General features: G+C 38.5%; 1 protein-coding gene across 9 annotated transcripts in view; it reads right to left on the bottom strand.

The window, feature by feature from the left end:
* Ica1 (islet cell autoantigen 1) overlaps positions 1-20757 on the bottom strand; it is a 144279-nt gene that overhangs the window by 82780 nt on the left and 40742 nt on the right. For all 9 annotated transcript variants that reach the window (XM_074064673.1, XM_074064676.1, XM_074064672.1 and 6 more), the window contains one exon: positions 19765-19963. In XM_074064673.1, the coding sequence (XP_073920774.1) occupies positions 19765-19963 (199 nt within the window). The remainder of the gene's footprint in view (positions 1-19764; positions 19964-20757) is intronic.

Here is a 20757-nt window from a genome sequence, read left to right as displayed (position 1 = left end):
CTGGAAGACTGTTGAGGGAAGAGACCCTGTATTTTACTCTGTACCTTCAGTGTCTGTCAGGTGCACTTCCCCAGTAAAACTTACCTGCTGAGAAATCCAAAAGTCAAGGACACAGTGGAAGGTCATTGTCTATGAGGCAACACAGCTCATTTTGTAGGTGCCCAACTCCCTGGCAACAAGAGATCAGATCTGCAAGTCCTGCTCAGGACTTCCTCTCCCTGATCTAATCTCCACTCCCCTCCTTTACAAACCTTCTGACCCTGCCCTCTCCTTTGAGTCAAAAGAACTTCCTTATCTTCTTACCTCTTCATTACACATTTTAAAGGGAGCCACGCAAAAACATCCTGCTATAGATTTAGGGTATATCTCACTCAAAACGGTAAAGTTTTGTTTGTTTTTTTTGAGACAGGGTTTTACTGTGTAGTCTAGGCTGTCATCAAACTCACGGTCATCCTGACTCAGGCTCCCAAATGATAGGACTTTAGAGGCATGTGCCACCATATCTGGAAAAATAAGTGTTTTAACATTATCTGAGCCACAGATTTACTGAGAATGCTGACAATAATGTGTGCAATGTTTCTTGGCCCGGAATGTGGTCAACAATAAGTATCCAGGATGTGTTCAACATTGCTCCCCTTGACTCCAATATCACTGATCACATTGCATACCTATCGTCTAGCACACTCTTGCCATAGAATCATTGCTCAAAGCAAACAGTTTGAGCTCAATTTTAAACAAGGCTTCATAGCTTCCCAAGAGGCCCTTATGTCATGGTGATTGTGAAATATGCATACACATTTAAGCAAAGCTCCTCCTAACTACACATTTCTCTCTTATAGGTAATATGTACTTATATTTGGAGCCTGACACATACGTTCAGTGTTCTGACAAAATTAAATGATAAGAGAACTGGAATGGTACAGAAATAATAAAAAAATTAAATTTAGTATGAATTTCCAAAATACTGTAGATAAAAATAAAACAGGTTAAAAAAAACATTTCCATAGTGTCACATGTTCAGAGGGTGGCACAGATAATTAAGGCTTCTTAAATTCTTTGAGAACCATCAGCACAATTGAAGGAAAAAAACTATATTGGAACAACTACAGAATAGTATATTAGAGCAAATGACATAGTAAATCAACTAAAAAGTGAGTTCCAAGAAGTTCTGGGTTTTAAACAAAGTAAGAACGTTTAATATTCATAATTTGACAGGGAGGATATGAAGGGACAGAAAGACTCCCTGTTTGGGTGATGTCACCACGAAGGACACAGGAGCAGGAGGTACATATACCATGTGGAGCCTGCTAAGTATGGAAGGGGCTGTTGGGAATCAAATAGATGAGACTGATGAGCTGTAATGGAAAAGGAGCTAAAGAACACTTGAACACAGGAAACTGGATTTAATATCGTTGACTACTAAAGGTTAGTTAGTTTGGATTCGTGAACATAATGAAAGAATTTTATGAAAGTTTAAGGCACAGTTATGAAAGTTGGTTGAATTTTGACGTAGTGAGTCAGGGCTCATCTAAATGAGCAGTATACTTTCACATTTATCATCCTGGTTTTTTTTTTTTTTTTTTTGGAAATCTACTTCTAGCTTTGGCTTCTTTTGCAACCGTAGATTGTTATTCACTAAATATGTTGGATCTACTTTATTGTTCTTTTCTATCAATGCCACAAACCCCCCCCCAAAAAAAGTCAGTGATCTGTGTGTATAGTGGACAAAAAGATATGTTCTGAAGTGAGAATATATGTGAGTTGGGGAACAGTGGGGTAAGTTTTTTTTAACTATATCCACATGCTTTGTGTTTCCATATCCACACTCCTAAGCTCCATGGCCAGCCTGCGGCTCATCTCTGCCTGGGATACGTGGGAGTCTGTGACTGCAGATTGTTGCTAGATAAATACAAAAAGAAAGTGGTACTCTCCAGTTTCCAGCATTCCAGAATTGGGCTTTCAAGTGTGCAGTAGGACAATAAGCTGGAAACTCAGGATTTGCGAGATGGAAAAGGTTAATAAAATACCTCAGAATTTTTTCTCCCACTTTAGCAGGTGGACTTCGTAATAGTCTTTTTTTCTTTTTTATTGTGCTGTTAATGATGAGAGAAAGGTAGGGAAAAAACCTGCTCCTTTCCTTCTGAGCTAGGGTCATCAGTTAAGGAATTGGGCCAGGAGATGGGCACTGAGGACAAACTAAAGGCAGAAGGTGGTCTACTCTATCTCTGCTTGAGAATTAAGGGGCTTTATTCACAGCTTGTTTCTGCTCCAAAAGCAAATCAACTACATCAAAGAAAAACTATGCAGTTGATGAAAAACGATACAGGCTAGCTTCCTAGTATCTCCCGGAGCTTTGGGGTTGTAAAGATGAAGAAATCTAGAGGATCTTACATGTCCTATGGAAATAGAGAGATGGCTGAGAGTATTTGCTAGGGAATCATACTGAGCTGGTGAGCAAACTGAAGTCCAAGGTAATGTGAGTTGTCATTAGTGAAAGTCATCAAGAGAAGGTGGCTGAGGCTTCCAGAACATTGCTAGAGCTGTGAAAAAGAGATTAGACTTTAACCAGCCACAGGCTGGGTACATTAGGCAAGCCAGACTTGCTGTGCTGGAGCAAGCCATACAAGGAGTCAGTGGGTACAGAGATGTTTCAAGGACATAGTGAGCTGGATGCCCTTTTGGAAAGGAAAAAAGGGGTAGATTTCTGAAAGAACATCCAAACAGACACTGTTGAAACCAATGCTAATAGGAAGCCAAATTTTGAATAGGCTGAACATTTAAATTAAAACAAGAGAAGCTATTTTATACCTGACTTAACTGACAAGTTTAGAAGACCCCATTGCACACTTATAAAGAAAGCACTTCAGTTCTAGAAAAGAAGAACCCTGTGTCAATGTAATCGGACAAAGTCCCACCTGGCCTTACCACATCCTAACTATGTCACATAGAGAAAGTTACTTAACCTCTCTAAGCTGTAAAATCTTCTTCGGTGAAGAGAAAATCACTGTTATCCTCCCCTTTGGGAACTTTAATGAGCGTGTTCATGTAAAATGCCTAAGACTGTAGCTAGCATATGAATAACTTTTTGTTAGCATTTCTTCAATGACATTCAATAATGAAGTTCCTTTTGTCCTGTTTAAGGATGGCTGAACATTTGTCAAGAAGTGTCAAAGTCTGACATTCTTCATTTATGATTTCATAGACTCTTTGTGCACTTGCACAAAGTATACAAATGTCATTCTGAGGATAAATGAGAATTACTACTTTTAGACAATCCTGGACTCCTTCTCAGATTGGCAAATATCTTGGTCCTCAAATTGGTGTAGAAATTACCTAAAATCTAGGATGACTGCTCTTATGAATAACATAGCAACAAACTGCAGCATAAAATGACAGAGGTTATTTGTAGGACCTGGTAGTGAAGCCTGCTCTGTCTCAACTGGATCTATTCCTAAAAGGATGAGCTGGTTGTAGGCAATAGAGAAACCTCATGAATTGGGAAAAGAGCTGGGGTGGAAGAGTTTATTATGATTCAACAGGCATTTTCAACATCCATGTCAGGGCACTTTCATGTTCCTGGAAAATTCCCTGTGATGGACATGCATTAATTAATTCTTGGAGTTGTTTGTTACTTAGAATTATAGTTATTAACTAATCCAGGACTTCATTCTAGCTTATTCAATTTTCTGAGTCAACCTGCAAACATTGAGAAGGTATTGGTTAAAAGGGGAAAGATTCAGTTAGCAAGGTTAATTCTGATCATAGATAAACAAAATGTGAAATATTTGCTCATCTGTGGTTATACAAATCTTCAAGATCTAGCACTTATGTAAACATGTATGACAGGGACCAAAAAGCACAGTAATGTGTGACATAGTAGGGCTCCTAAGGATTCAAGTGGTTTAAGTGCCATTTTCATGTAATTCATGCATACTCTTTTTAAAAAGCTTAACAAAAATGAGAAATCATAAATCAGATAGCTGTCTTATTAAACGGTTGTCTTCTTAATGGAACATGACCTATTGTAGTGAGTCAGTTTTATCACGAGCATCAGCTCATGATAGGGCTCTGGGAAAGTATTTCTCAAGACATAATGCATGGAGCCCAGTAAGGGAATTACCTGGGAGCTTGTTAATATCAGATGCCAGTCCAGGCCTCCTAAATCAGAACCTTTAGGTGGGAACCAGGATCCTCCACAACCAATCTCTTCCTCAGAGAATTCTTACACTCAACTCAGGCCAGAGAGGCTCTAACTCAGGGTTAGTTGAGTATTTAGGGAGACGTCCTTTACCACAAATGTCCAGAGGTACTTGCTATCTTTCTGTGCTTATTTGCTGTGAGGACTCTGTTACGTTCCTCTCTTTCATAGTGAAAATCTTTTCATTGAGCACTAGCTTTAAGTCTATAGGCCAATTAGCACAAGATCCTTGGCTGAGTTGCTGGCCTTTGTGATGTCTACTTTCCATCCATGTGCCTCAAACATGAGGCACATGTTTGGGGCCCCAAACTTGAAGAATTCAGGCACCTGACCCTAAGGAATGCAGAACCTCCACCAGCCATTTTATCTCAAAAGGATACTCCAGAACAAGGTGGAACAGAAGCACTAACTACTGAGACCAGAAATGTGACTAGATGTTCAGAAAATAAAAGAGATGGACAGTTGCCTTTGTGAGAAGAAAATCAAATATTTCTTTAGAGTGCTTATGAAATGAGCTGTTGGGGTAAATGAAAATGAGCTCAGAGAATGAAGAATATGCTAAAAGATATGGCTACTACTTTAACACGAAGCTGGGTGTGCTCTACCACACAAACACTTTAACAGTGATGCACATAGATCCATTCACTGGAGTATGAACAACTTGGATCAGAAGAGGTAGAAACAGTACTGACTTTGGAGTTGGAAAAGTCAGGTTGGAAGTCTGTTTCACATGTGTGGTTGTAGGCAAGTCAGGCTTATGGTGCCTCAATGGTCTTAACTGTGAAATAGACAAAGACTTCATACCCTCTCTGAACTGTTGTGTAGCTTTGATGGAGTAATGAATATGAAACAGCTTTGTAAACTGGAGAGCATTTTACAAATATTTAACCAGAAATATTCTGCATTATGTACATATTTAAATAGTTGTTACATCAATCTATAAGGCAGAATGCTAAGAAAAACCCTAAGCTGGGAAAAAATTCAAATATGTTAATCATCTTACATAAACCTATCATATTATTCATTTCAGAGTTTAAATATCTGCTGTGCTTTTGTACTAGGAAACACATCTTTAGAGAAAAAATGAACAACTCATGCTTAACATTCTCTTAAAAATGGTAATCTGGATTAAAAGATAAGTAAAAATATTTATCAAATCTTCATTTTATTTTCAAAACACTTTCCTAACATTGATTTCTTAATGTCAACTTTAATTGCATGATTTATTAGCTGAAATAACAGAATAGTGAGCAAAAAAGGGAACAAAATAGGGAGAGAAGGGGACAAGTAAGTACACAAAGAGATTTTTGCCTAAAACCTAAAATACACTAAGTATAAGGAAGAAGGAGTCTAAGTTACAAAACCTAATCATTGTCTGGCTTTCCATCACCATTTTTAGCTGTTACTTTTTATTAAAATAGAAGACATGCCTAAAAAAAAAACTAGTTCTTTTAGTAGAGAATTAAAAGCAGACGGAGGCCCAGATAATAAGTACCAATAAAAGCTTTAGCTGACATAGCTTCAATTTACAAATCACTGGCTTTTCTTGGCAGGATTTGGGGAAAGAGGGTCAGAAAGCATTGCATGCACAGCCTGGATGAGGAAGATATGGAAATCTTTAAAATTAAAGAAGCTTTCGGGGTCTTATTCTAAAACACTTGATTTGTGGTAGCCATGATAATTTCTAGTGAAATCTAAGTACTCCTCACAGTCTCTGGAAAACCTGGTGGTGGGGAACTATGGCCTTATGCCTTCCCTGTCGTACTTATTTTGACATGTACTTTGTTAGCAGAAGCCTAATCTATAACGTACACACAAAAAGATCTGAGGTTTAGAATCTGCATGTATTTCAATTTCCTCTTAAAACGTGAGCATTAGGACACCCTGATGAGACAATTAAAAAGTAAACTAGTAATAGACCAATACTCCAAAGCCAAAGGGATATCAGTTTGATCTGTGGCAATTCATAGTACTTCTCAAAAAATTTTAGTAAGAAAATTAGGGCTCACAGAAACACATATACTCTGGGTTTAGTTAGATCTGGAAGACTACCAATAAGAAGGAACTGATGAAATGGCTGGATTTAGAGAAGGGAGTTGAGAGAGATGCTGTAGGGAAAGACCTTGTCAAAGCATATTAAACAGCATGAGAGAGAATTAGAAGTAGAGAACACAGCAAGGCATTAAAGCCAGCAGAAAACCTCCAAGTGAAGAGTCTCAATGCCAGCCAGCAGGATGCTGCAACCCAACTCAAAGGCCCTAGAGTGGGGGTTGGAAAGGTGAAGGCCACTTTCTCTGAAGCAGCTGTCTTTTCCCTTTCAATTCTTTCTTGGGAAAGGATTTTCTCTATATTCTCACTGGTGCAAAACACAGATCATGTTCCTTCTAGGACAAAGTTGAGAATATATGGGGAAAGTTCTCTTTTCATTTTCTCACCTTTCCCCCTCCTTTCAGAATAAGCATAACTCTGAAGTTCTCCTAGAACAGAGAAGGCTTTTTACAAGAAACATTCCCATCATCGGTCACGACTTCAGTGGGTTTCCCTTAGGCGTTGTGTTTTGATCCTTTCATCCTTAAGTGACTTAACCTCCTCACATGGTTCTCCCTTCTCATGGCTTTCAAAAATGACCTCATGCTTCCACCTCCTCCATCCAGCTGCCCAAATGACATCATTAAGGGACTTAGCTTCCCATCTTTGCCCCCACAGCCTGCCTCCTCTCTTCCCTTTATTATTATTAAAAACAAAATAAACAGAAACCTTTCCAATTTTTGCCAGCTTAAGAGAGTTTTCTATTATTCTTTCTTCCCAAATCTTGTCTGTTCTTACTCTAATCTCATTAATTCTTCTTATTTTGATGTAAATTACTTTAACAGATAACACATGCACATGGTTCAAAAATTTCAGAGGCATATATAGTGAACCCTCAAGGTCATTCTTATCTCTGCTCCTCTCATCTCACCCCTCAACCTGGTCCTAGCCTGGAAGCAACTGCTACTCTGAGCTGCTCCTCTGTCTTCTCCCTCTCCCTTAATTTAAGATGGAAAGAAAATGGGACAAGATTCTAAATGAATATATTTTACTCTGCTAGTTTCTTTTTAGCTTTCTTATTTGAGAATTTTCTTCATTATTTCACACATATTAATCTATATGCTTCTCACCTATGGTTCTTCCTCCTTGTATGTGGATATTTTTCAAGGCTCTTTGTCTATAGATGTTGGTCATGAATAAATATCCATGAACTAATTTTGCCTGTAATCACTGCAGTGTTCTGTCAGGGCAGAAATTACTAAAAACAACAAAGTAGAAAAAACTCTTACCCCTTGGTTTGTTTATATAACTCATTTATCTTGAAAAATATCTCTTATTTCAATGTCAGCAGACACCATCAGAACCATAGTAAGGAGTCAGCATCAAAATGACAATAGTTGTCTCAGAATCACAATTAGAGAGAGAATTTACAAAGATAGATGGACAGACAGATGGGTGGTCGGATAGAAAGAACCAATCAACTGTGAAATGTTATCAAGTTCTAAAATCATATTTCATGTGGTGGTAACCACCGAGCCTGAGTAATGCATGTGGGAATTTTATTTCAAAGCTATACCAGTGGCTCTAAGAACCTGCTTTTTTTTAGGGCTCCCTGAGTTCATGTAATATTGGTTCATTTAAGGTTTTAGGGTTTCTATCTATGAGTTTCATTGACCTTGTTTAATGGTTAAGTGTGGGCAAATTGCTGAAGATTGAACAGAACCTTTTTGCTTGTGATAATTTTATTATACCTGGAATTGGTCTAAAAATTTTATGCTTGAAGGGTAGCAGAACTTAAAGTTGTTTTCCATTTACCAAAATATCATTAATGGAGGCAATGTGAAACCACTCTTGGAGAGAAGTGAGATGAAAGTAGACAAGATACAGGTATATTTCTATGTACCAGAGTTCCCACCGATAGGACATAAATAACACGCAAGCTTCCACTCTTTCATTTCTCTGTTACATAAGGATATATCAATTCTCTAAGAACAAGGAATCATCTAGCATCTTTTTTTAAAAAACATCTTAGAACTATGAATGAAAATACCAGTTTTTTCTTTGGTCATTCTTTTGATGGATTACACACTAACATGGATAGATTTATGACTGGGGATGTAAAAGGATTCTGAACTTCACTAAGAGACAGTGAGACCTGCAAAACCTCATATTCCATTTCAGGATAAATATTGCTTGTATGAATCTTGTTAGGAATGCTTTTTGAGGGAAAATAAAAATAATTCAATTATTTAAAAAGTGCTATGCAAAACTGCTTAGCATCTCTCAATGACATAACAGAGAACACAGGTTTTTTTTTTTTTCCAAAAGCAATTGCTACTAGATCATTCTCTCTGAAATATTAACTCTTCATAACCAATATTCAAATCAAGTTTGATGTAAAAGTGATAATCTAGACACCATCAGACCACTATTTTTGCTGTCATTCAAAATTCTGGAAAGAAGAATGGATTTGGAGAAAACTCCTTTGACTCTAATATAAAAAAGCCATTTATAGTATGCAAAAATACTGCTATTTGGGAAATTGTAGATACACTGATGCTGCTTGAAATTATATGAAAGCCACATTCCATTTTGTGTATCTAAATAAATTGCCATTTAAAAATAAATAGTCATACAATTTAAAAATAAAAAGTATTTAAACATAAATACTTTAAAATGAAAGTGATAGGCTAACCCATTGGTGGGCTAACACACTGCGTTTATTTATAGTGAATTATAGAAGATGATTAAAATTTTTTGATCATGGATAATAAAAGGACCAGGTGATATTTGAGCTTTAACCAAAAGGAAGAGGGTAATCTAGAGGGATGTGTAGCTATGACGGACTTGGAGACAGACTAGAAAGACATGAGAGAGTAACTTGTAAATCATACTACTTAAACAGCAATTTTCCATTACCCATAATCTAAGATGATACCTTCTTCAGGAGCTACCAAAAAAGAAAGAGAGACCAATGGAACAGTCTGTGGTTGGAGAGGAGGGGGATAGTTGTCACAGGCAGCTGGCATTCCTAACCCTGTAGCCAAAAGTACACTATGATGAAAACAAGGAAATAATGAATTCATCCAAAGTGTCTAGCTGCTGAGGCACGGAGAAGCCTTTCCTATGAAACAGGTCAATACACAGCAGTATTTTTTACCTGGAATGTGATGATTCCACTGGGTAAAACATTCTGTGTGTTGCTGTCTATGAAACTCTAGAAGCTAGGCTTGCTTATGGCACTCAGTGCACGTAAGTCAGGAAGAAAAGTAGACAATCTGGCAAAATGAAAGCTATCTTGGACTAGATCAGTTTACACTTAGATAATTCACTTTGTCTAGAGTGTACTCTGAAACTTGAGAGTTAAGCAAGATTTCCCCTCAAACAATCAGAGAAATACCATATGCAAAGATTCAATACCTCTCAAGACTGAAGTGGTACTTTCTACCTCATTCCACCCTTAGAAAAATCTACTTTAAGCCAATACATTAACTCTTGCAGTATTTATAAAAAATGCTTATTTAAAACCATACCAATATTTTCTCTTAATTTAGACTGGAAATTATGAATTTATATGTATAGATGATAAATTCTAGGATGTTAAGATCAAGTGAATCCTTGCTTATCCACTCAAGTCACATTGTTTTTCATTGGTAGAATTAAATTTCATTCAATAAAACAAACATTTATAAGATGCATGTTAGGTTTATTTCTTAAGCAATTGGGGTTCAAAGATGTATAAAACCCTGTTCTTGCCTTCAAGGAAATTATAAGACTATGTATTTGCCAATTCATTCATTTGATAAATAAATACTTATTGAAACATGTATTGCATAACAGGCTAAGAGGCATGTATTGAGTGCAAAGCAAACAGTGGGAAAGGGTAACAGATTTGCTTTAGACAGTCAGCAAAGGCTCCCTAGGGTAATTTGACATTCAATGATACCTCAGAGCTTTACAGGCACGAAAGAAAGGAGAAGGAAATTTCTGGTGGGAAAAGCAAGGTCTGCAAAGAGCAGAAAAAGAATGAAGTGAATGGCATAGCTTTTAACAAGGCTGGAAATCTGGGGTATGCATGTCTGTGGTGGTGGCAGGAGAGGCGGGCAGCAAGGGGATCATTCAACAGGAAAGATAGAAGAGGGTGATAGGTTAAAGCGTGCTGTGAAGGCTCTATAGGGCTACCCCAGGTTCGGACTTGTCAGATGGGGCCATACGTATAAAGTTCACCCAGGAGCATGACATGATTGGCTTTATGTTACAAAATTGGAATTAGCAGTCCTGTGGCGGATGGGAGTCAACTTTGATGCCCCAAGGCAAGGATGATCCTAGCTCATGCAATAGCAGTGAGGATGAGAGGGAAGAAGAATCATAAGAAACCGGAGAACTCCTGCATGTGAAAGTGACTAATGGCAGCAGCTGAGGATGAACCTCCGGCTTGGGAAACAGAACAGGATGCGATAGAAACATACTTGAATTTCCCTGTTATTTTAGGGATGTGTATAAATATATTTACTTATTTTGCACAAAAATAACCTAAAGCTTTTCAGGATATAAACACACACATGAACATTTTATTTGCTTAGCTTTAAATATTTCTGGCCAAGAAATCTAAATAAAAACAGAAATAATACAAAAACTGTGAATGTGTATCAAGTATCAAGTAGAAGAGGCACAAAATGAAGAGACTATTATTTAATTTCTTAGCTTGTTCGTTTGTAAATGCAGAACTGTGCTCAACAGCCAATTTTTCTTTCAAAAACTTTGTCCACTTGAAAATAGATTGTAGAGTGGGGGAAACAGAGCTGAGAACACAAAGGTGAGTTACTTAACCACAAGCAGCCAAAGGTAATTTCAAAGTGAAATAGACATGGATCTCAGCAGCTCAAGGCAGACACAGAAGAGCAGTGAGGAAATCTTGGATTAGTGATTTCCAGGACAATCTGGCACTTGGGAGTCATCTGTTTCCTTCTTAGGTTGGAGAGAGCTGAATTGTGGAAGAGGAAGCCAGTGGTGACCTGGAAACTCTTGTTTGACAATTCTCTGACCACCCAGAGTAACAAACACCATTTCCTCCAGGCTGTATTGTGGGGGCAATCCAAGGCTGAGGTTACCCTCCCAGCCAGAACCCCACAAGGATGGTTAACATAGCATGTGTTTTGCTGGATGTTAACTTTTTTCCCTTGAAGATTCAGGAATAAAGATAGCAACTGTAAAAATAGATAGCATTATCTGAGAACGTGCATTGTACCATGCACTGTTCTATGTGTCTCCCATGAATCATGTCCTGTAATCCTCACTGCCACCCTGGAAGGGGTTCCTTTCTTAGCTTCCCTCACAGGGAAGGCTTAGCATTGCTAGTGGGTCCAGTGGCCTGCCTAGTATTATGCCCTGAGGATAGGGACCTGCTGGCCTGTAATTCAGGAACAATGGTACTCTGAGCACATGGGCCCCTGGAGTTTTATTTATTTACAGTGTTCTCTAAGTAAGGGAAAAACGAAGAGGCTTGAAGATTGAGCTCTGAAACTGCACTGCTTGGAACCACAATCAGGTTGTTAGCTCCCTGAGTCTTTGCATTTCCTCATGTGTAAAATGGGGATGATATCTAGGTTGCCTCCAAAATGAGGGTGTCAATTGTGGAAATATGAGGCCCCATAAGGAGGATGCAGTGTGGTACCAGGGGGCAGAGGGCAGATTGCTGAACCAGTCTGCCTGGGTTCCTAGGTGAGCTGGGTGGCCTTAGGCATGGTCCTTTTCTTCCATGCCTGTATCATCATTTGAAAAATGGTGATAATAACCTTATCCACTTGGTAGGATTAAATGAGTTTATTCTAGCAAATTATTTGTAATGGTGCCAGACACAAAGATTATACTATGCAAATGTCTGTCAAATAAAAAGCTAAGCACAGTGTGTTGTCTGTATTGTATTATAATAAAGGCTTTGAAGTTTTCAGACAATAACTCAGTAATACGAGTGAACATCACATCCCAGTTTACATTTTCACACACCCAGCTCTCCATGCAGGTTTGTCTATGGGAACATTCCTCTGTCTTCCAGCATGCTTTCCCAGAGTCATGACACAGAAGGCAATTCCATGAAGATGTGAAGGTCACCCTCACCTCTATTTCTACTGCAATCTTTCTTTACTGAGAATGTTTTAAATGATTTGCTCGCTTCTACTCCAAGTTTACTGAAGGGAAAAGCCAATAGCTGTGATATGGACGAACAATTTCTAACCACTGGCATCTAATAAATGTGAGCATGTTGAATTAAAACCCTAATTCTATATTCTTGTATTTTTCCTTCTTTTATTTTTGTTTCTTTTTTTTTTTGGTGGCACAGGGCTTCACACTTGCAAAACAGACACTCTACCACTTCAGCCACACCTCCAGTCCAATCTCCTTTTGTTTTTGGATGAGGGCACAAGTATCAGAGTTACTCTTATTTCCCATGTGATCCAAGTTTAATTTGTAACTTTCAATGTCCTTAATGTCTATAATGGTAGACCTTCTGTTTCATCTGATTTTGGTTATATAGAGTGTATAAAAATGGACTAGAGTCTGAACTAAGGGAGATGTATGTGCTAATTAGTTATGTCCCCTGGTCCTATCCATTGCCATTTTTAAGGTTTTTCTTTTCTTTTTTTTTTTTTTTTTGGCAGAACAGGGGTTTGAACTCATGGCCTTGAGCTTGCTACACAAGCACTCTACCACTTGAGCCATGCTGCTAGCTCTTTTTGCTTTAGTTTATTTTTCACATAAGGTCTTTCTTTTGCCAAGGTTGGCCTTAGAACATGATCTTCCTACTTCTGCCTCCTGCATAGCTAGGATTATGGTATATGCTACCACACCTAGACCCATTTCCTAGTATTTCTCTTAACCATGTAATAACATCAAAAGTATTACAAATTTAGGGAGTAGAAGTTCCACTAATCTAAAATATCGTATCTTAAAACTGTATACACCTCTGCATTTGTATGAACTTATTTTTTTAAGGACTTGGGAATATTCCAAAAAGGAAATCAGGGAGCATGCCAATTTCCATATTCACAAAAGCCAAGCGATAGAAGCAACCTAAATGTTCATCGGAGGATGGTGGATAAACAAGACATGGTATAATAAAAGGGCTGAACATGGGTTACATGTTATAACCTGAAGGTTATAACCATTCAGGACATTGTACTACCTTATGTGAGGCAATCATAAAAAAGACACATGCATATATACTGTATGACTCATATACTTGGATATAGGTATCTAAAGTAGTCAAATTCATACAAACTAAAAGTAGGAGGGTAGTTACCAGGGACTGAAGGGAGAGGGGAATAGTTTCTGTTTAATGGATGTAGAGTTTTGGTTTTGCCACGTGAAAAAACTCTAGGGATCCATTGCACAACAATATGGATATATTTAGCGCTGCTCAACTGTACACTTGGCTAAAAATTTAACAAATAACCAAGTTCTCAATCTCAACCTACAGCTAGAGAGGGCTATAAGCAGCAGCCAGGACAGTGTTTTCTGTAAAGAAGCAGAGAGTAAATACTTGTGGCTATGTGAGTCCCAGAGCCTCTGCTGTAATTACTCAGCTCTGCCATGGTGTTGTGAAAGCAGACATAGACAGTAGTAATGAATGGCATTGCCATGCTCCAATAGAAACTTTGTATATAAAATCAGGTGGCTGGCCAGTGGGTCATAGGGCTGACTCTTGTAAAACTATTAATATCTGTACAAGAGATGAGTGTTATCAACTTGAAAACATCACAGTCTCCTCTACCCAAGAATTATAAGTGAAACGTTCTTATTTCCCAACACCTAAGATTGAAAGCAACAATAACTAGACTAGGCAAGACCAGAACCTACTTGAGGTAGCAGGAAAATACTACAATGACAAAAGTATGTGTATGTGCTCCAGTGCTATTCTTTTCCATGGATGAACTTAAAAATATTTTACATGTAGAGAACAAATAATAAAAATGTTACAGCTGGAGAGAGCCTTTAGTAGATGAAAAATTTACAATAGACTTATTAGACCTATTAAGCAGTCACAGCTGGTATGGGCAGGGCTGGGAACAGAGCAGAACTTGACTCTGAGGTCATGTGCTCCATTCTCTCTATGCTCAGTCAGTCAGCCAGCCACTAGCTCTGACAGAGTTATCTGTCTCATACGTGTTATTCTAAATGATCTCATTTTCTTCCTGAAACTAATTTTTGCTATTTACCAAGTTCAGTGGGAGAAAATCAATAAAGACACACAAACCCCACAGGCTTCATCTCATCAAATTCAGAATTGAGAGCAAGGGTATAATTATTTGTTCCCTTCTGAGTGTGCCATGTGAAAATGGCAGGCTTTTCCTATGGCATTTTGGCAGCTAGATTCAATCTGCTTGGGGACCACAAATAACAAGTGCCCTAGTTAAACAACCAAACCAAAACAAACAATAAGCACACCAGAACCAATCAATGAAAATGGAGGGTTATGAAACAGATACATTTAAGAGAGTATTAATTTTATGAAAGGAGTTTTCACCTCATAAAAGGACTCAACCCAGTGTACAGAACTGGAGAATGAGCAGAGACAGAGGAGGCAAAGGAGTCAGGTACCCCTTTTCTTTTTATATGTGAATTAAGCAAAGCACTGAGAGTCAAGGTACTACTTAGCTACTTAACATTGGTAGGGACCCAAACCTGAAATGCTCTCCAGTCAACATGTTTTGTGGACCCAGACTTATCTGAGCACTGAACAGAAACAGAAACTGGTTTCCGTCAGAGATGATGGGCCAGGCATAAAGGCAAGGCCTTTATCACAGTGCAGGGAGACAGCTGAGCAGTGAGACTCCTGCATCACTTGGAGTCGGGTGTCTTCAACACCCATGGGACCTGCCCTCAATTGCTAAAAGAGCCTGACCTCTGACAAAGACCAATGATTTAAGCAGTAATTAATGAAACTGTCAAATTAATTAACCTAATAGGTCTTTGTTCACAATAATAAAAAAAAAAAGACCCTCCAGTATCAATACTGCTATTTACTAGTCTTTGACCAAGCTCTAGAGACCCAAACCTTTACAATTAGGACATGGAGACAGCACTAACTGATGGCCCTAATGAGGTCCTATGTAGTGAGCTGCCAACATTCACTAATAAACCTGCTCCTAGTAACATGTCCTTTGATGATATGACTAGTGGAATAACAGGTCTCCAAAAACCTAACACTATTCTAAATAGACACAAGCCTGTGGCTACCAGAATATATCACTCATATTTTCTATAATATTTTAAAGGTATCTTTTTGAACTATGAGATGAAACAATAGACAAATGCTGTAGGATTTAATTAAGCCATTTAATAAATGGCTCTCACTAAAACACTGGTTCCCTTGTACCGTCTAAAGAAGACTCTGACTCCTACAAATGTCCACGTATACATTTCCACACTATCTCTTTAGAGGATTCAGAGCGATTTCCTTACACCTAACACAGCTTTTATTCCATTTAGAATAATTACCGGCCATCCCATTTCTGACTTTCAAGAAAAACAAGACATTTAATTGACCACAGGAGGCCTCTCTCCAGGGTATCAGGCTGTGAAGGCTCTGCTGGAGCTACAACTTCAGCTGATGTAATCTGCTATGAGAAGCTGACTTCTATTTTTAAATTATACCCTTTTACTTAGCCTTCAAAGGGCACATATATCACACGTTGTAACTTTGCTCGTAAAATACCTCGTGGTCCCAGGGTGAATCACACTGTCAGGAGGTGCCTCCAACTGCACACAGCCACCTAGCTCTGCCTGTGTAAATTCACCCACCAGTTTCTGTTATCTGCTCTTGGAGAGAATATACGCGTGGCCACACTCCCCAGGTATCTCATTCCTTGGGGTCATTTTGACAAGGAGCAGATGACTTGCAGGGTTCCTTTCAGAAGGCTGGGATCAAGCTCTTCTCTTTCTTTGTGTTTCTAGCCCCTCATACAGACACTTAGTTACAAATCCTAATGCTGATGCTGAGAGCTGTCCTCAGACTATGTGCTTCAAAGGGTGCCAAAAAGAAAACAGATCATTTGCTTTGTTTAATTTTAAGTTTTTCATTCATCATTTTAGTCCTGATCACTGTGTGCTATTTAAAAAAGGTTTCTTGACATTTAGAAAACACTGAAAAAAGCTTTTTGGAGGTTAAAATACACTAGAACTTGCTGTTTATTTATTTATGCTTATTCTGCTTATTTCTAAAAATAATGAAGAACTCTAATTAAAGTGATACTCTACAGAGGTCAGAACAGTGAATTTCTCTCTGTCTACTTCCCTCTTTGTGACATAGTCACACCATGATTTGTTGGTATGCAAAAGCATCCTAGAAGCTCTCCCAGCTTTAATGCCTGGTTCCATCTAGTGCCCTCTCCACATGAGAACACTAACGTGATCACAACCCTCCCCTTCTCAACATTCTTCCATTCCCTTCACTCCTGAACAGATGTCCCTTCTGTTCTGGCTCTGCTTCCTTTCCTCTCCAAGTCCTTGGTCTGGACACCCCTGTCTCTACACCTACCTCACCTTCTCTGTTCTGGTTCCAAATGTCCTGTTGGCCTTTGTCCAAGTTTCCTCCTCAGCAGGAAACTCTGCTGTCGTTCCTGCTTCTCCTTTACCTCTTGTCTGAATGCTACTTCCTCCAGGATGCCCCTTGTAAATGTTCATATGGCACTATGTGCCACCTCAGACAACTGCTCACCATACTCCTTTACTTGCTCTATACCCAAATGACCGCAGCGAGGCAGGATAGCAGTGATCTGTTTTTCCATTTTTATTCTTCTGTATGCTGCTGGCATATGATTGGACCTCTCTATCTTTTGTTGAATGAATGAAGCAACAATTGAATGCATACTAAAGAAACCAAATTGGGGGGGGGGGGTTGTCACCATCATGAGGTAAAATTAGAATTTCTGTCTAGAATGTGTGACCTCAACAGCATTTATAGCTCAGGATTCATCAGGTGAAATGTAAAGGCAGGAGCTGTGCTGAGGAGACAAACTCCTGCTCCCACAGTGGCTCCTGCAGAGCCGTCCCAACGGGGTCACTCATCCGGATGACTCCGAACCACATTTAGGTAATACATTCCTGAGAGGTAAGTGGAGATTCTGTTTAACATGGAATCCAACCAGGACAAGACATTCAAGTTCACTTGGAGTTTAATTCCATGTTAAAAACTCCAAGTGAACAAAAACCTTCACAATTTAAAGTCCTTCCCAAGAAAGCAGCAAGCCCCAGATTAATAATGCAACTGCTTACCTGCATAACCACATATATCAATTTCTAAAACACCAGGAAGTCAGCAGCATATGGTCGGAATGCTGAGAAGTCAGAAGAGAGCTTGGCCCTTCAAACTCAGTGCCAGGAACCTCGTCGACATGAGGGCTATATCAGGGCCAGGTGCTGCACATGGTCCCTGTCCTCAAGGAGAGTCCAGCCTAATCAAATACACACTTGAAGATAGACTTCTTTAAAAAAAAATATTCTTTCACTAAATCCTAAGCACACAATGCTCAGCTATTAAATTAAATCCAGTGCACGTCAGATTCAGAAGTAAGGCAGAGATCCATCCACTTCAGCATGGCAAAGGATTTTTCTTAAAACCATATTTTCCAGAATCAACCAATTGATGACACCAAATGGTGGGAAATGTTTCAACATTCAAACCAAATGACGAAGGACTTGGTTTTTGTTTCATCTTCACCAAGCTAGCAACTGCTCCCCCCCAAAAAAAACCCAAACCAAACCAAACAAGCACAATTCCACGTGGAATTCTTGTCTTCCACAATAATCATAAGTTTACTTTTATTATCTGGCACTTAGGAGGTACTCAATAACCATTAAATGAATGAGTAAATCTCAGAAGAGCTGTTAGTATGAAAATCCCTTTGCCAATCTTAGATCTTAGGAATGCTCTTCAACTTGCTATTTTTTTTGTCTCTTAGGGAAAAAATTAACTGTGCATATTTTCCAGGACTCTGACTTTCATTTCCTTGTCTGACCTTAAGTTAGTTATCTAACGTGGTGTCATTTTCCTCATCTATAAAAGAAAATCTGTGTGTTTATTACTGTGAGGATTAAGAGCCAGAAAATAAAATGGTGACCAGCAGGACACCCTGCAGACAACGGCTTTTTTGTTTTCATTTTTGTTTGTTTTTTTTTATACCAACTTTACTTTCCTCACCCTCTAAATAAAGTGCTAAAGACAAAGAAATTACTGGCATGATTAGAAAGAAAACTTCAAACGTAGCCTACACTCACCAGTATCTAGCTACCAAACCTTGCAAAATTTTATTTACTGTCCTGAAGTCTTGATTTTCTAAGGTCAGTGAGTTTTACTGCATCATGTCTAAGAGACTTTTCTGTCCTGACTTTCTATGAGCTTAGAAGCCTACCTTACTGGGAAGGTAGATGTTGCAAACACATGAAAGACATCTATGATAAGAAAGAAAATGGATGCTGAGTCTCTTCATAGGGAGGGATGTTAAGTCACAAACCAAGAGAAAATCTGACATTTGGAAGAATTTGTGTCAATCTAATATCTAGGTCAAGAATTGGAGATTGACCATTCTGTGAAGCAACAAAAGGTTACTCCTTACCTTCACCCCCACACATCTAACCTCCCACAACCAGAAAGGTTTTCCGTTTCCTTTTAAGTTCCACAATGATGTACTTAAAAAAGAAACCTAGGAATTTTGAGTAATATCTCTAATTACAAATGAATCAGCCGAAATGAGTAAGACAGTTGACACAATATTATGTCAAGCCTAACATTTGCTGATTTTTTTCTTTTACACCCTGAAACATATCCAGTCAACCAAACAAAGAACTATGAAGCCTGTACACAACAAAAATCTCTCCATTTTCATTTTCATAACTACTCAGGGTACGACTGCCACCTAGTGGTGGGAACATTGACACACGATAATTAAAAAATGAACTAAAGATTATTCTTCTACTGCTCACTAGTTATTTCAGGGAAATTTAAGAGGAAATTCACTTCTTTGACTACTTATATTCTTCAGGAAAATTTCTGCAGATGTCAACAGCAGATAAGATGCTGTTCTAGCTAATCCTACAACTAAATTCCATAGTCTTCTGAAGGTATTACAAACAAAGGAGTATTATTACTTTACTAGGTTTAATATGCATTAGCAATTAAAAAAGACTTCCCCATAGTCTGTTCTCACCTTCCAGACTCATTTGATCTATTCTTGATTTTCAGTTATACATGAAAAGTCATTTAAAAGTGACAACTTAACAAAAAAATGCATATTATATGAAAATCTGACTTCAATTAAAACCAGTTACTAAATCCAGCAATTTCCAGCCGTCTCTTCTATCATATCCTTAGAGAATTATATATCACATTAATTGGTATTCTGTCACATAAAAAGACATCAGTGATGATTAATTGCATCCTTGGTGCTTTTGAGTTGTCTTCTTCACCAAAGGGATTCAAATCACACCTCATTACCTTCCAGCAGGTACCCCCTTTCGGTAACCCTCATAAAACCTCCTACCTTCCTGAACTTCTCCATTTGCTTGTAGAGGTCTGGATCCAGCTCCTGAGACACATCTTTCATCCAGAGTAATGCCCCTCTGTATTCTGTCCGGCACTGCTCCATGCGGTTCACTGTCAGCCAAGTATCTGAGATGGCCCGATGCCGAAAAGTCTCCACTTCCTGGTGAAATCGGCACAAAGGATTTCGCAAGGCCAACCTGGACAAGAGGTCAAAACAACAATGTTGAAATTAAGTCAGTTTGAATCCTTGACATTTGTGGCTTGAACACAGAAGATACTCCATCAAAATTTGATGAATAATAATTAAAATGTGTGGGAACTCATGTGTCAGCCAGATTACTGCCCGTGTTCCAATCTCTTGACTTATTATTACCCAAACCGGATACTGGTAAGTGCCCTCCACTAGTGTTGCTGGGGGTGACACTGGTGGTGTTTGTGTGAAGCCGAACCAGTCTTGGGTCAATGAAGGACAGTCAAGGCCTGACTATCACCATTTCCACTCTTGGTCACTCTCCTTCTGCTGCTCCCTTGAAGCTTGGCCCTTTGAAGGAATGGGAGCGTACATGATTATGGTCTTCTGACATGGCCATTTTTATGTTTATTTCAAAGGCCATGACATCTGTTGCTTGCTCAGTAATCACAAGGGACTGATGCATGAACTGAAGAATTTTTAAGTGGTTTAAGAATGGAGATACTCACATTGACTGAGGGCCTAATGTGTGTTAGCACCTTCAGATAGGCTGTATGATTTAATCCTCATTTTAAAAACTTAAAGATATCACACCAGAAATGAATGTAAAATGTACAACTGTAAAATTATTATAAAATTGGTTATAACAAACTGTCATTTATTCAGAAGAAAGGTGAGACATATCAAACTTTAGATAAAATATTTATTTTGGGTGGAAAATTTCTTCTGTATTCCTACCCAAAATAAGCAATGTCATATGAATTGTACTTTTAAAATATATTCTTTTCCATGAAGTTTCAG

The sequence above is a fragment of the Castor canadensis genome, chromosome 2 (genome assembly GCF_047511655.1).
Source record: "Castor canadensis chromosome 2, mCasCan1.hap1v2, whole genome shotgun sequence".
Lineage (NCBI taxonomy): Eukaryota > Metazoa > Chordata > Mammalia > Rodentia > Castoridae > Castor > Castor canadensis.
Note: the sequence above shows the minus strand (reverse complement) of the source record. Positions and strands in the feature narration are given on the sequence as shown.